Source organism: Sinohyriopsis cumingii, chromosome 6 (assembly GCF_028554795.1).
Source record: "Sinohyriopsis cumingii isolate HCF-2022 chromosome 6, ASM2855479v2, whole genome shotgun sequence".
Classification (NCBI taxonomy): domain Eukaryota; kingdom Metazoa; phylum Mollusca; class Bivalvia; order Unionida; family Unionidae; genus Sinohyriopsis; species Sinohyriopsis cumingii.
In genome coordinates, this window is record NC_142966.1 from 151,087,456 (window position 1) to 151,103,362 (window position 15,907).

Consider the following 15,907-nt stretch of genomic DNA (forward strand, 5'->3'; position numbering starts at 1 on the left):
GACAGGATTAGAAATGTTATTGTTCCTTGAAGTGGCCCGACAGTGGGTCAGTTTGAATTCCGTGTTTAAGGTGTGTCTAGATGTCTAAGCGTATCAATGTCAAAACACTAAATTCCTAGCAACCAAAATATCTCAAATCCAATGATGCTTGGAAACAGGAATTTTATTGGTTGCAATCATGTTCAAAGGAACATAAATATGCATTCTGTTCTTCCTGTAAAGATGATTTTAAGGTTTTGTTATGCTGGCAAGAATGCAGAATTCCAATCTTATAAAGGATATTAACTGGGACAACAAAAGTTTGCTATTGCTGAAAAACATGTTTGCAGAATCTGCATAAAAAATGCATACAGTTAGATGTGTGAAGACACTATTTGCCAACTTCGTATTCGAGCATAATCTTTCATGAGTGACCATCTGGGGAATGCAGCCAGTGATCATGATGTTTAGGCAAAATATGTGTTTGACAATACTATGAACAACCACATGACATAATCTGATATAAAAGCCTCTGAGCTGGATTTAATCCTTTGTAAACATGAATGTTAACCAGTCTAAAGTACATGTCACTAATTGCCATTTTAATCCATTATGCCTGAGGTGACTGTTGTCATTGTACTTGTTTTAGTCTTTATAATACTAGTCAGTCATTTTTGGATTTGATTGTTATTATTGAAGAGTGGTGATAGTGATGATAATGATAACAAAGGTGTATGCTAATTATGCTTAAGTCACATGGGTGTAATTGTATAATATATGTGTTCGTGCTTCATATCAAGAATCTTATTGGCATTAAAACGATATTAGAATTAGACCCAGACAGTACCAACCTTGAGCAGTTCTGTCAGGCAGTCAGTAATCTGAATTTAGCCTCAGGCTGGAAATGATTTAAAATTCTTGGTGGAATCAGAGTTGTGCTGGCGTTGCCACATTCCAATACAGACAATAAAAGGGACATTTATGTTTCTGAGGTAAATTAGCTGACTCCAGAGGAAACAGGTTCCATTAACAGTGCATATCTCATGAACAATGATGAGGACTGCCACCAAAATGAATATAATCCAGCAATGATCTAAGAAATGCTAAACACACTTGTGTTAAATATAAGAACAGTATGAATGGCAATAAGTTACTGTGAAAGGACTGACTTGATTTAGGGGATGTGCATATTTTAATGTTTAAAATGTAAATTTGTTTAGTAGTTGTAATTTTTGTTCATTTACATGCTAAAAATCTGGTTGTTGAAAATACTCCATTTGGAGATCAAAACTCCTGACTGCATATTAAAAATTAGACTGATCTGTCCTGACCTGACCTGTCTTTTCCATCATGTGTATGCTTCATTGACTGATAAATCCACTTGTAAGCAAGCACAACTACATGCCATAGCAGACATCTGCTTGACGTTTATGCATACTAAATCTTGGTGATGGATAGATCTGTCTGTTTTCAAGTTACATTCTTTCTTATTAGTGAATAACTTTAGGTAAAATGACAAATAACCAGTTAAATTTGTGTTAACAAATGATTGTTCTTACTAAATTTAGAGATTTTGCTGAATTTTGCAGCATATAATAATATGTGTATTTGTAGTTGAGAATGGAAATAATGGCTTTTGCTTACACTAGTGATTCAGAATAAGAATGTTAGGTGTTTTGGAGGATGAAATTGGAGATTGATTTAACACATGTTGGCAATGGCACTGAATTATCTTTTTTGTCCATTTGGTCAGAAAATGAGACAGAAGCCATTGATGAAGACAGTAAGGTGTGGATAAGAGAGGAACAAAGTCCAAAAGTCAGAGTTTACTGAATGTTTTGGCCCAACTTTCATTTTGGATGAGGGGAAGAAAAAGATTCTTTTTTTCTTAAAATTATGTCCCCCAGGCATCAGTTGAAGGAATTGTAGCACAAACTAATATATATGCAGCAAGCTCTGTGGAGGCAAAGCCAGATTCCAGATACTGTATTTGGGAATGTACCTGATAGTCAATAAAGCACTATTTTTCCTTGCTTAACTTTACACAAAGAGTTCTTTATCAGTTCAGACAAGCGTGGTAGCCTTTCAAGACTCTCTTTACTATTTTACAAATGTTTCCATTTTAATGATGTGTATTGCTAGTAGAGGTACTGAAATTTAAACTAAAAAAGTTTTCTTATGGCAGCTATTTAGTAAGTTTTTGCCAAGTTAAAAGGGTGAGTCAGTTGGTGTAAGCCATGCATAGTCTTTTTCACATTTAAGCCTTTTGGTCAACATAACTGGAATACTTAAAAGATTCATATAGTCCCAAACCCACTGAGCTATATTGCAAGGATCATGCAAAGATGTAAGTGTTTCTTCATGTCAAATTGGTATTGTCATACAAATCTTGATATGCTCTGAAGACTTTCATAGAATTATTTTGTAACTGTATTTCTATCATTATGTTTGATACAAAAGAAACTATAAATGACTCAATATTTTCAGGTCATCCATACATTACAAGGATGCAAAGAATACAGGTATTAAAGCAGTCTGGCCTGCTTCAAGAGAAACTTACATGGAGGGACATAGATTCCATCTCAGTCAATCTTCAGGTTGACAGACACCTCAGTTGCCTTGAAGTGATGCAGATACAGGACAGATCACAACCTGAGAAAAAAGCTGCTGACATGCTTCTCAGTATAGTACTTGTAAAGCCATCAGCTGTATCAGCATTCATGAAGATCCTGGAGTCTAAAAGTCACTTGTTCAACATAGCAGAAAGAATCAACAGGACAGAAATATCAAAAGAAGAAATGGAGAGTAAGAAACATCCTTAGTGTTTAGCTCACCTAACTCTTAGACAATTTGCTAGCTATTTTGGGGCCTGATGGCTTTATGTCATGTTTCTGTCAACTTTTGCTTGATGCTGTCATGAATGCTATAGGTGGACAGATTTTGATCACATACTTTATTTATTTTGAGATCTTGGAGAAACTTGAATATACATGTGTGATATTTACACATAGTAATTATTGATCTGGCACTATATTCTTAAAACATCTGAAGCTAGAAACTTGAGCTCAAACTTTGAGTCCTGAAATGTGGACCATTTATATTAGAATAAAGTTAGAATCATCAGTCTTTCTGTATCTTTGAAGCTTTCAATTATTTAATAATATGACAGATCTCAGTGATTAGATGCATTTAAGCAGAAATAATTTGGGGCCTTGCATGAGTTTAAACTCACATTCAGTGTACCATTGCCTTATAGAATGGGTACTAGAGATATGGTTTATTAAGATTGCTGTCATGATATTTGCTGTATTTCTGAAGAGATTTTGATGAAACTTTGGATATATACATTTCGTATGTGTTTTAATAATTTGATTACCAGCAGCATCTGGGTATAATACAGGGTGAGTAGCATCGAATTGGCAGGGCTTGTTACGACCCTAGAGACCGTTTTTGAAACTGATTTTGATGATACTGAAGATATTCTCTGATGTTATGAACATCTTGGATGGTTATAATTGCCACTATGCATATGAATGAGATTTTCATGCATCTGGTTGCCTTAATAGGTCAGTCCCACCCCCAAGTGGATGTATCTCCAAACAAAGTTTTAAAAATATTTTATCACATAACTCCTGTGTTATCTATATTCACATACCCATATCATATTTATCCTTTATACAAGTGTAATCATTACAGGTGAAGTTATGTCATTTAAAGCACAGAGATGATTTCCTATATATGGGAATGCTCTTAAATCTTTGCTTACAACTGATGTGTATATCCACTGGATACACTTGCCTTGCCTCTGCATACATGTGAACCTTCTGCATGGGAGGGTTTTTCTTACAAGTTTAGAGGTGTCTCCTATCATTCCCTGAAATCTCCCACATCTGCAGAATTATTAGCGAAAAGTTATTTTTTCTTTATATTCATATTCTGATTACAGTATGGTATATGTACGACAATACTGCTTGTGACCATATGACTGAACAGTCTTAAATGGGGCAAGATAATGCAGTTGCCAATGTCGCCTTTTATCCTGTTGGCATGGTTGGCTACATTCATTGTTTGAAATTTCTGGAGGTGGATGATAGTATATCTCAGCTGAAGTTGTTTAGAAAGAATTAAAGACGGTAATTCATTATGGTGTGTTACTAAAGAGCCCAGTCAGCATCAAATATTAAACATTACTTTGAATCTCTCCATAAGGTCTGTTCCACTTCAGTGCTTACAATGTGTCCAGATGAATGAGAGCCTATGCTATGTTTAATCAAAAGGAATTTGGACAGGATTAGAAATGTTATTGTTCCTTGAAGTGGCCCAACAGTGGGTCAGTTTGAATTCCGTGTTTAAGGTGTGTCTAGATGTCTAAGCGTATCAATGTCAAAACACTAAATTCCTAGCAACCAAAATATCTCAAATCCAATGATGCTTGGAAACAGGAATTTTATTGGTTGCAATCATGTTCAAAGGAACATAAATATGCATTCTGTTCTTCCTGTAAAGATGATTTTAAGGTTTTGTTATGCTGGCAAGAATGCAGAATTCCAATCTTATAAAGGATATTAACTGGGACAACAAAAGTTTGCTATTGCTGAAAAACATGTTTGCAGAATCTGCATAAAAAATGCATACAGTTAGATGTGTGAAGACACTATTTGCCAACTTCGTATTCGAGCATAATCTTTCATGAGTGACCATCTGGGGAATGCAGCCAGTGATCATGATGTTTAGGCAAAATATGTGTTTGACAATACTATGAACAACCACATGACATAATCTGATATAAAAGCCTCTGAGCTGGATTTAATCCTTTGTAAACATGAATGTTAACCAGTCTAAAGTACATGTCACTAATTGCCATTTTAATCCATTATGCCTGAGGTGACTGTTGTCATTGTACTTGTTTTAGTCTTTATAATACTAGTCAGTCATTTTTGGATTTGATTGTTGTTATTGAAGAGTGGTGATAGTGATGATAATGATAACAAAGGTGTATGCTAATTATGCTTAAGTCACATGGGTGTAATTGTATAATATATGTGTTCGTGCTTCATATCAAGAATCTTATTGGCATTAAAACGATATTAGAATTAGACCCAGACAGTACCAACCTTGAGCAGTTCTGTCAGGCAGTCAGTAATCTGAATTTAGCCTCAGGCTGGAAATGATTTAAAATTCTTGGTGGAATCAGAGTTGTGCTGGCGTTGCCACATTCCAATACAGACAATAAAAGGGACATTTATGTTTCTGAGGTAAATTAGCTGACTCCAGAGGAAACAGGTTCCATTAACAGTGCATATCTCATGAACAATGATGAGGACTGCCACCAAAATGAATATAATCCAGCAATGATCTAAGAAATGCTAAACACACTTGTGTTAAATATAAGAACAGTATGAATGGCAATAAGTTACTGTGAAAGGACTGACTTGATTTAGGGGATGTGCATATTTTAATGTTTAAAATGTAAATTTGTTTAGTAGTTGTAATTTTTGTTCTTTACATGCTAAAAATCTGGTTGTTGAAAATACTCCATTTGGAGATCAAAACTCCTGACATGCATATTAAAAATTAGACTGATCTGTCCTGACCTGACCTGTCTTTTCCATCATGTGTATGCTTCATTGACTGATAAATCCACTTGTAAGCAAGCACAACTACATGCCATAGCAGACATCTGCTTGACGTTTATGCATACTAAATCTTGGTGATGGATAGATCTGTCTGTTTTCAAGTTACATTCTTTCTTATTAGTGAATAACTTTAGGTAAATGACAAATACCAGTTAATTGTGTTAACAAATGATTGTTCTTACTAAATTTAGAGATTTTGCGGAATTTTGCAGCATATAATAATATGTGTATTTGTAGTTGAGAATGGAAATAATGGCTTTTGCTTACACTAGTGATTCAGAATAAGAATGTTAGGTGTTTTGGAGGATGAAATTGGAGATTGATTTAACACATGTTGGCAATGGCACTGAATTATCTTTTTTGTCCATTTGGTCAGAAAATGAGACAGAAGCCATTGATGAAGATCAGTAAGGTGTGGATAAGAGAGGAACAAAGTCCAAAAGTCAGAGTTTACTGAATGTTTGGCCCAACTTTCATTTTGGATGAGGGAAAGAAAAAGATTCTTTTCTTCTTAAAATTATGTCCCCCAGGCATCAGTTGAAGGAATTGTAGCACAAACTAATATATATGCAGCAAGCTCTGTGGAGGCAAAGCCAGATTCCAGATACTGTATTTGGGAATGTACCTGATAGTCAATAAAGCACTATTTTTCCTTGCTTAACTTTACACAAAGAGTTCTTTATCAGTTCAGACAAGCGTGGTAGCCTTTCAAGACTCTCTTTACTATTTTACAAATGTTTCCATTTTAATGATGTGTATTGCTAGTAGAAGTACTGAAATTTAAACTAAAAAAGTTTTCTTATGGCAGCTATTTAGTAAGTTTTTGCCAAGTTAAAAGGGTGAGTCAGTTGGTGTAAGCCATGCATAGTCTTTTTCACATTTAAGCCTTTTGGTCAACATAACTGGAATACTTAAAAGATTCATATAGTCCCAAACCCACTGAGCTATATTGCAAGGATCATGCAAAGGTGTAAGTGTTTCTTCATGTCAAATTGGTATTGTCATACAAATCTTGATATGCTCTGAAGACTTTCATAGAATTATTTTGTAAATGTATTGTGTATCATTATGTTTGATACAAAAGAAACTATAAATGACTCAATATTTTCAGGTCATCCATACATTACAAGGATGCAAAGAATACAGGTATTAAAGCAGTATGGCCTGCTTCAAGAGACATTTACATGGAGGGACATAGATTCCATCTCCAACAGTCTTCAGGTTGACAGACACCTCAGTTGCCTTGAAGTGATGCAGATACAGGACAGATCACAACCTGAGAAAAAAGCTGCTGACATGCTTCTCAGTATAGTACTTGTAAAGACATCAGCTGTATCAGCATTCATGAAGATCCTGGAGTCTAAAAGTCACTTGTTCATCATAGCAGAAATAATCAACAGGACAGAAATATCAAAAGAAGAAATGGAGAGTAAGAAACATCCTTAGTGTTTAGCTCACCTAACTCTTAGACCATTTGCTAGCTATTTTGGGCCTGATGGCTTTATGTCATGTTTCTGTCAACTTTTGCTTGATGCTGTCATGAATGCTATAGGTGGACAGATTTTGATCACATACTTTATTTATTTTGAGATCTTGGAGAAACTTGAATATACATGTGTGATATTTACACATAGTAATTATTGATCTGGCACTATATTCTTAAAACATCTGAAGCTAGAAACTTAAGCTCAAACTTTGAGCCCTGAAATGTGGACCATTTATATTAGAATAAAGTTAGAATCATCAGTCTTTCTGTATCTTTGAAGCTTTCAATTATTTAATAATATGACAGATCTCAGTGATTAGATGCATTTAAGCAGAAATAATTTGGGGTCTTGCATGAGTTTAAACTCACATTCAGTGTACCATTGCCTTATAGAATGGGTACTAGAGATATGGTTTATTAAGATTGCTGTCATGATATTTGCTGTATTTCTGAAGAGATTTTGATGAAACTTTGGATATATACATTTCGTATGTGTTTTAATAATTTGATTACCAGCAGCATCTGGGTATAATACAGGGTGAGTAGCATCGAATTGGCAGGGCTTGTTACGACCCTAGAGACCGTTTTTGAAACTGATTTTGATGATACTGAAGATATTCTCTGATGTTATGAACATCTTGGATGGTTATAATTGCCACTATGCATATGAATGAGATTTTCATGCATCTGGTTGCCTTAATAGGTCAGTCCCACCCCCAAGTGGATGTATTTCCAAACAAAGTTTTAAAAATATTTTATCACATAACTCCTGTGTTATCTATATTCACATACCCATGTCATATTTATCCTTTATACAAGTGTAATCATTACAGGTGAAGTTATGTCATTTAAAGCACAGAGATGATTTCCTATATATGGGAATGCTCTTAAATCTTTGCTTACAACTGATGTGTATATCCACTGGATACACTTGCCTTGCCTCTGCATACATGTGAACCTTCTGCATGGGAGGGTTTTTCTTACAAGTTTAGAGGTGTCTCCTATCATTCCCTGAAATCTCCCACATCTGCAGAATTATTAGCGAAAAGTTATTTTTTCTTTATATTCATATTCTGATTACAGTATGGTATATGTACAACAATACTGCTTGTGACCATATGACTGAACAGTCTTAAATGGGGCAAGATAATGCAGTTGCCAATGTCGCCTTTTATCCTGTTGGCATGGTTGGCTACATTCATTGTTTGAAATTTCTGGAGGTGGATGATAGTATATCTCAGCTGAAGTTGTTTAGAAAGAATTAAAGACGGTAATTCATTATGATGTGTTACTAAAGAGCCCAGTCAGCATCAAATATTAAACATTACTTTGAATCTCTCCATAAGGTCTGTTCCACTTCAGTGCTTACAATGTGTCCAGATGAATGAGAGCCTATGCTATGTTTAATCAAAAGGAATTTGGACAGGATTAGAAATGTTATTGTTCCTTGAAGTGGCCCGACAGTGGGTCAGTTTGAATTCCGTGTTTAAGGTGTGTCTAGATGTCTAAGCGTATCAATGTCAAAACACTAAATTCCTAGCAACCAAAATATCTCAAATCTAATGATGCTTGGAAACAGGAATTTTATTGGTTGCAATCATGTTCAAAGGAACATAAATATGCATTCTGTTCTTCCTGTAAAGATGATTTTAAGGTTTTGTTATGCTGGCAAGAATGCAGAATTCCAATCTTATAAAGGATATTAACTGGGACAACAAAAGTTTGCTATTGCTGAAAAACATGTTTGCAGAATCTGCATAAAAAATGCATACAGTTAGATGTGTGAAGACACTATTTGCCAACTTCGTATTCGAGCATAATCTTTCATGAGTGACCATCTGGGGAATGCAGCCAGTGATCATGATGTTTAGGCAAAATATGTGTTTGACAATACTATGAACAACCACATGACATAATCTGATATAAAAGCCTCTGAGCTGGATTTAATCCTTTGTAAACATGAATGTTAACCAGTCTAAAGTACATGTCACTAATTGCCATTTTAATCCATTATGCCTGAGGTGACTGTTGTCATTGTACTTGTTTTAGTCTTTATAATACTAGTCAGTCATTTTTGGATTTGATTGTTATTATTGAAGAGTGGTGATAGTGATGATAATGATAACAAAGGTGTATGCTAATTATGCTTAAGTCACATGGGTGTAATTGTATAATATATGTGTTTGTGCTTCATATCAAGAATCTTATTGGCATTAAAACGATATTAGAATTAGACCCAGACAGTACCAACCTTGAGCAGTTCTGTCAGGCAGTCAGTAATCTGAATTTAGCCTCAGGCTGGAAATGATTTAAAATTCTTGGTGGAATCAGAGTTGTGCTGGCATTGCCACATTCCAATACAGACAATAAAAGGGACATTTATGTTTCTGAGGTAAATTAGCTGACTCCAGAGGAAACAGGTTCCATTAACAGTGCATATCTCATGAACAATGATGAGGACTGCCACCAAAATGAATATAATCCAGCAATGATCTAAGAAATGCTAAACACACTTGTGATAAATATAAGAACAGTATAAATGGCAATAAGTTACTGTGAAAGGACTGACTTGATAGGGGGATGTGCATATTTTAATGTTTAAAATGTAAATTTGTTTAGTAGTTGTAATTTTTGTTTATTTACATGCTAAAAATCTGGTTGTTGAAAATACTCCATTTGGAGATCAAAACTCCTGACTGCATATTAAAAATTAGACTGATCTGTCCTGACCTGACCTGTCTTTTCCATCATGTGTATGCTTCATTGACTGATAAATCTACTTGTAAGCAAGCACAACTACATGCCATAGCAGACATCTGCTTGACGTTTATGCATACTAAATCTTGGTGATGGATAGATCTGTCTGTTTTCAAGTTACATTCTTTCTTATTAGTGAATAACTTTAGGTAAAATGACAAATAACCAGTTAAATTTGTGTTAACAAATGATTGTTCTTACTAAATTTAGAGATTTTGCTGAATTTTGCAGCATATAATAATATGTGTATTTGTAGTTGAGAATGGAAATAATGGCTTTTGCTTACACTAGTGATTCAGAATAAGAATGTTAGGTGTTTTGGAGGATGAAATTGGAGATTGATTTAACACATGTTGGCAATGGCACTGAATTATCTTTTTTGTCCATTTGGTCAGAAAATGAGACAGAAGCCATTGATGAAGACAGTAAGGTGTGGATAAGAGAGGAACAAAGTCCAAAAGTCAGAGTTTACTGAATGTTTTGGCCCAACTTTCATTTTGGATGAGGGGAAGAAAAAGATTCTTTTTTTCTTAAAATTATGTCCCCCAGGCATCAGTTGAAGGAATTGTAGCACAAACTAATATATATGCAGCAAGCTCTGTGGAGGCAAAGCCAGATTCCAGATACTGTATTTGGGAATGTACCTGATAGTCAATAAAGCACTATTTTTCCTTGCTTAACTTTACACAAAGAGTTCTTTATCAGTTCAGACAAGCGTGGTAGCCTTTCAAGACTCTCTTTACTATTTTACAAATGTTTCCATTTTAATGATGTGTATTGCTAGTAGAGGTACTGAAATTTAAACTAAAAAAGTTTTCTTATGGCAGCTATTTAGTAAGTTTTTGCCAAGTTAAAAGGGTGAGTCAGTTGGTGTAAGCCATGCATAGTCTTTTTCACATTTAAGCCTTTTGGTCAACATAACTGGAATACTTAAAAGATTCATATAGTCCCAAACCCACTGAGCTATATTGCAAGGATCATGCAAAGATGTAAGTGTTTCTTCATGTCAAATTGGTATTGTCATACAAATCTTGATATGCTCTGAAGACTTTCATAGAATTATTTTGTAACTGTATTTCTATCATTATGTTTGATACAAAAGAAACTATAAATGACTCAATATTTTCAGGTCATCCATACATTACAAGGATGCAAAGAATACAGGTATTAAAGCAGTCTGGCCTGCTTCAAGAGAAACTTACATGGAGGGACATAGATTCCATCTCAGTCAATCTTCAGGTTGACAGACACCTCAGTTGCCTTGAAGTGATGCAGATACAGGACAGATCACAACCTGAGAAAAAAGCTGCTGACATGCTTCTCAGTATAGTACTTGTAAAGCCATCAGCTGTATCAGCATTCATGAAGATCCTGGAGTCTAAAAGTCACTTGTTCAACATAGCAGAAAGAATCAACAGGACAGAAATATCAAAAGAAGAAATGGAGAGTAAGAAACATCCTTAGTGTTTAGCTCACCTAACTCTTAGACAATTTGCTAGCTATTTTGGGGCCTGATGGCTTTATGTCATGTTTCTGTCAACTTTTGCTTGATGCTGTCATGAATGCTATAGGTGGACAGATTTTGATCACATACTTTATTTATTTTGAGATCTTGGAGAAACTTGAATATACATGTGTGATATTTACACATAGTAATTATTGATCTGGCACTATATTCTTAAAACATCTGAAGCTAGAAACTTGAGCTCAAACTTTGAGTCCTGAAATGTGGACCATTTATATTAGAATAAAGTTAGAATCATCAGTCTTTCTGTATCTTTGAAGCTTTCAATTATTTAATAATATGACAGATCTCAGTGATTAGATGCATTTAAGCAGAAATAATTTGGGGCCTTGCATGAGTTTAAACTCACATTCAGTGTACCATTGCCTTATAGAATGGGTACTAGAGATATGGTTTATTAAGATTGCTGTCATGATATTTGCTGTATTTCTGAAGAGATTTTGATGAAACTTTGGATATATACATTTCGTATGTGTTTTAATAATTTGATTACCAGCAGCATCTGGGTATAATACAGGGTGAGTAGCATCGAATTGGCAGGGCTTGTTACGACCCTAGAGACCGTTTTTGAAACTGATTTTGATGATACTGAAGATATTCTCTGATGTTATGAACATCTTGGATGGTTATAATTGCCACTATGCATATGAATGAGATTTTCATGCATCTGGTTGCCTTAATAGGTCAGTCCCACCCCCAAGTGGATGTATCTCCAAACAAAGTTTTAAAAATATTTTATCACATAACTCCTGTGTTATCTATATTCACATACCCATATCATATTTATCCTTTATACAAGTGTAATCATTACAGGTGAAGTTATGTCATTTAAAGCACAGAGATGATTTCCTATATATGGGAATGCTCTTAAATCTTTGCTTACAACTGATGTGTATATCCACTGGATACACTTGCCTTGCCTCTGCATACATGTGAACCTTCTGCATGGGAGGGTTTTTCTTACAAGTTTAGAGGTGTCTCCTATCATTCCCTGAAATCTCCCACATCTGCAGAATTATTAGCGAAAAGTTATTTTTTCTTTATATTCATATTCTGATTACAGTATGGTATATGTACGACAATACTGCTTGTGACCATATGACTGAACAGTCTTAAATGGGGCAAGATAATGCAGTTGCCAATGTCGCCTTTTATCCTGTTGGCATGGTTGGCTACATTCATTGTTTGAAATTTCTGGAGGTGGATGATAGTATATCTCAGCTGAAGTTGTTTAGAAAGAATTAAAGACGGTAATTCATTATGGTGTGTTACTAAAGAGCCCAGTCAGCATCAAATATTAAACATTCCTTTGAATCTCTCCATAAGGTCTGTTCCACTTCAGTGCTTACAATGTGTCCAGATGAATGAGAGCCTATGCTATGTTTAATCAAAAGGAATTTGGACAGGATTAGAAATGTTATTGTTCCTTGAAGTGGCCCGACAGTGGGTCAGTTTGAATTCCGTGTTTAAGGTGTGTCTAGATGTCTAAGCGTATCAATGTCAAAACACTAAATTCCTAGCAACCAAAATATCTCAAATCCAATGATGCTTGGAAACAGGAATTTTATTGGTTGCAATCATGTTCAAAGGAACATAAATATGCATTCTGTTCTTCCTGTAAAGATGATTTTAAGGTTTTGTTATGCTGGCAAGAATGCAGAATTCCAATCTTATAAAGGATATTAACTGGGACAACAAAAGTTTGCTATTGCTGAAAAACATGTTTGCAGAATCTGCATAAAAAATGCATACAGTTAGATGTGTGAAGACACTATTTGCCAACTTCGTATTCGAGCATAATCTTTCATGAGTGACCATCTGGGGAATGCAGCCAGTGATCATGATGTTTAGGCAAAATATGTGTTTGACAATACTATGAACAACCACATGACATAATCTGATATAAAAGCCTCTGAGCTGGATTTAATCCTTTGTAAACATGAATGTTAACCAGTCTAAAGTACATGTCACTAATTGCCATTTTAATCCATTATGCCTGAGGTGACTGTTGTCATTGTACTTGTTTTAGTCTTTATAATACTAGTCAGTCATTTTTGGATTTGATTGTTGTTATTGAAGAGTGGTGATAGTGATGATAATGATAACAAAGGTGTATGCTAATTATGCTTAAGTCACATGGGTGTAATTGTATAATATATGTGTTCGTGCTTCATATCAAGAATCTTATTGGCATTAAAACGATATTAGAATTAGACCCAGACAGTACCAACCTTGAGCAGTTCTGTCAGGCAGTCAGTAATCTGAATTTAGCCTCAGGCTGGAAATGATTTAAAATTCTTGGTGGAATCAGAGTTGTGCTGGCGTTGCCACATTCCAATACAGACAATAAAAGGGACATTTATGTTTCTGAGGTAAATTAGCTGACTCCAGAGGAAACAGGTTCCATTAACAGTGCATATCTCATGAACAATGATGAGGACTGCCACCAAAATGAATATAATCCAGCAATGATCTAAGAAATGCTAAACACACTTGTGTTAAATATAAGAACAGTATGAATGGCAATAAGTTACTGTGAAAGGACTGACTTGATTTAGGGGATGTGCATATTTTAATGTTTAAAATGTAAATTTGTTTAGTAGTTGTAATTTTTGTTCATTTACATGCTAAAAATCTGGTTGTTGAAAATACTCCATTTGGAGATCAAAACTCCTGACTGCATATTAAAAATTAGACTGATCTGTCCTGACCTGACCTGTCTTTTCCATCATGTGTATGCTTCATTGACTGATAAATCCACTTGTAAGCAAGCACAACTACATGCCATAGCAGACATCTGCTTGACGTTTATGCATACTAAATCTTGGTGATGGATAGATCTGTCTGTTTTCAAGTTACATTCTTTCTTATTAGTGAATAACTTTAGGTAAAATGACAAATAACCAGTTAAATTTGTGTTAACAAATGATTGTTCTTACTAAATTTAGAGATTTTGCGGAATTTTGCAGCATATAATAATATGTGTATTTGTAGTTGAGAATGGAAATAATGGCTTTTGCTTACACTAGTGATTCAGAATAAGAATGTTAGGTGTTTTGGAGGATGAAATTGGAGATTGATTTAACACATGTTGGCAATGGCACTGAATTATCTTTTTTGTCCATTTGGTCAGAAAATGAGACAGAAGCCATTGATGAAGACAGTAAGGTGTGGATAAGAGAGGAACAAAGTCCAAAAGTCAGAGTTTACTGAATGTTTTGGCCCAACTTTCATTTTGGATGAGGGGAAGAAAAAGATTCTTTTCTTCTTAAAATTATGTCCCCCAGGCATCAGTTGAAGGAATTGTAGCACAAACTAATATATATGCAGCAAGCTCTGTGGAGGCAAAGCCAGATTCCAGATACTGTATTTGGGAATGTACCTGATAGTCAATAAAGCACTATTTTTCCTTGCTTAACTTTACACAAAGAGTTCTTTATCAGTTCAGACAAGCGTGGTAGCCTTTCAAGACTCTCTTTACTATTTTACAAATGTTTCCATTTTAATGATGTGTATTGCTAGTAGAAGTACTGAAATTTAAACTAAAAAAGTTTTCTTATGGCAGCTATTTAGTAAGTTTTTGCCAAGTTAAAAGGGTGAGTCAGTTGGTGTAAGCCATGCATAGTCTTTTTCACATTTAAGCCTTTTGGTCAACATAACTGGAATACTTAAAAGATTCATATAGTCCCAAACCCACTGAGCTATATTGCAAGGATCATGCAAAGGTGTAAGTGTTTCTTCATGTCAAATTGGTATTGTCATACAAATCTTGATATGCTCTGAAGACTTTCATAGAATTATTTTGTAAATGTATTGTGTATCATTATGTTTGATACAAAAGAAACTATAAATGACTCAATATTTTCAGGTCATCCATACATTACAAGGATGCAAAGAATACAGGTATTAAAGCAGTATGGCCTGCTTCAAGAGACATTTACATGGAGGGACATAGATTCCATCTCCAACAGTCTTCAGGTTGACAGACACCTCAGTTGCCTTGAAGTGATGCAGATATGGGGCATATTTCTATCTCAGAAAAATCCTGTTGACATGCTTCTCAATGTAGTACTTGTAAAGCCATCAGCTGTGTCAGCATTCATGAAGATCCTGGAGTCTGAAAGTCACTTGTTAAACATAGCAGAAAGAATCAACAGGACAGAAATATCAAAAGAAGAAATGGAGAGTAAGAAACATCCTTAGTGTTTAGCTCACCTAACTCTTAGACAATTTGCTAGCTATTTTGGGGCCTGATGGCTTTATGTCATGTTTCTGTCAACTTTTGCTTGATGCTGTCATGAATGCTATAGGTGGACAGATTTTGATCACATACTTTATTTATTTTGAGATCTTGGAGAAACTTGAATATACATGTGTGATATTTACACATAGTAATTATTGATCTGGCACTATATTCTTAAAACATCTGAAGCTAGAAACTTGAGCTCAAACTTTGAGTCCTGAAATGTGGACCATTTATATTAGAATAAAGTTAGAATCATCAGTCTTTCTGTATCTTTGAAG

The 15,907-nt window shown here is 34.8% G+C and overlaps 1 protein-coding gene across 1 annotated transcript in view; it reads left to right on the forward strand.

The window, feature by feature from the left end:
* Window positions 1-15,907, forward strand: part of LOC149798264 (uncharacterized) — a 160,975-nt gene that overhangs the window by 49,186 nt on the left and 95,882 nt on the right. Inside the window, exons 10-13 of the mRNA XM_089960859.1 lie at window positions 2,467-2,784; window positions 6,727-7,044; window positions 10,988-11,305; window positions 15,252-15,569. Of these exons, the coding sequence (XP_089816985.1) occupies window positions 2,467-2,784; window positions 6,727-7,044; window positions 10,988-11,305; window positions 15,252-15,569 (1,272 nt within the window). The remainder of the gene's footprint in view (window positions 1-2,466; window positions 2,785-6,726; window positions 7,045-10,987; window positions 11,306-15,251; window positions 15,570-15,907) is intronic.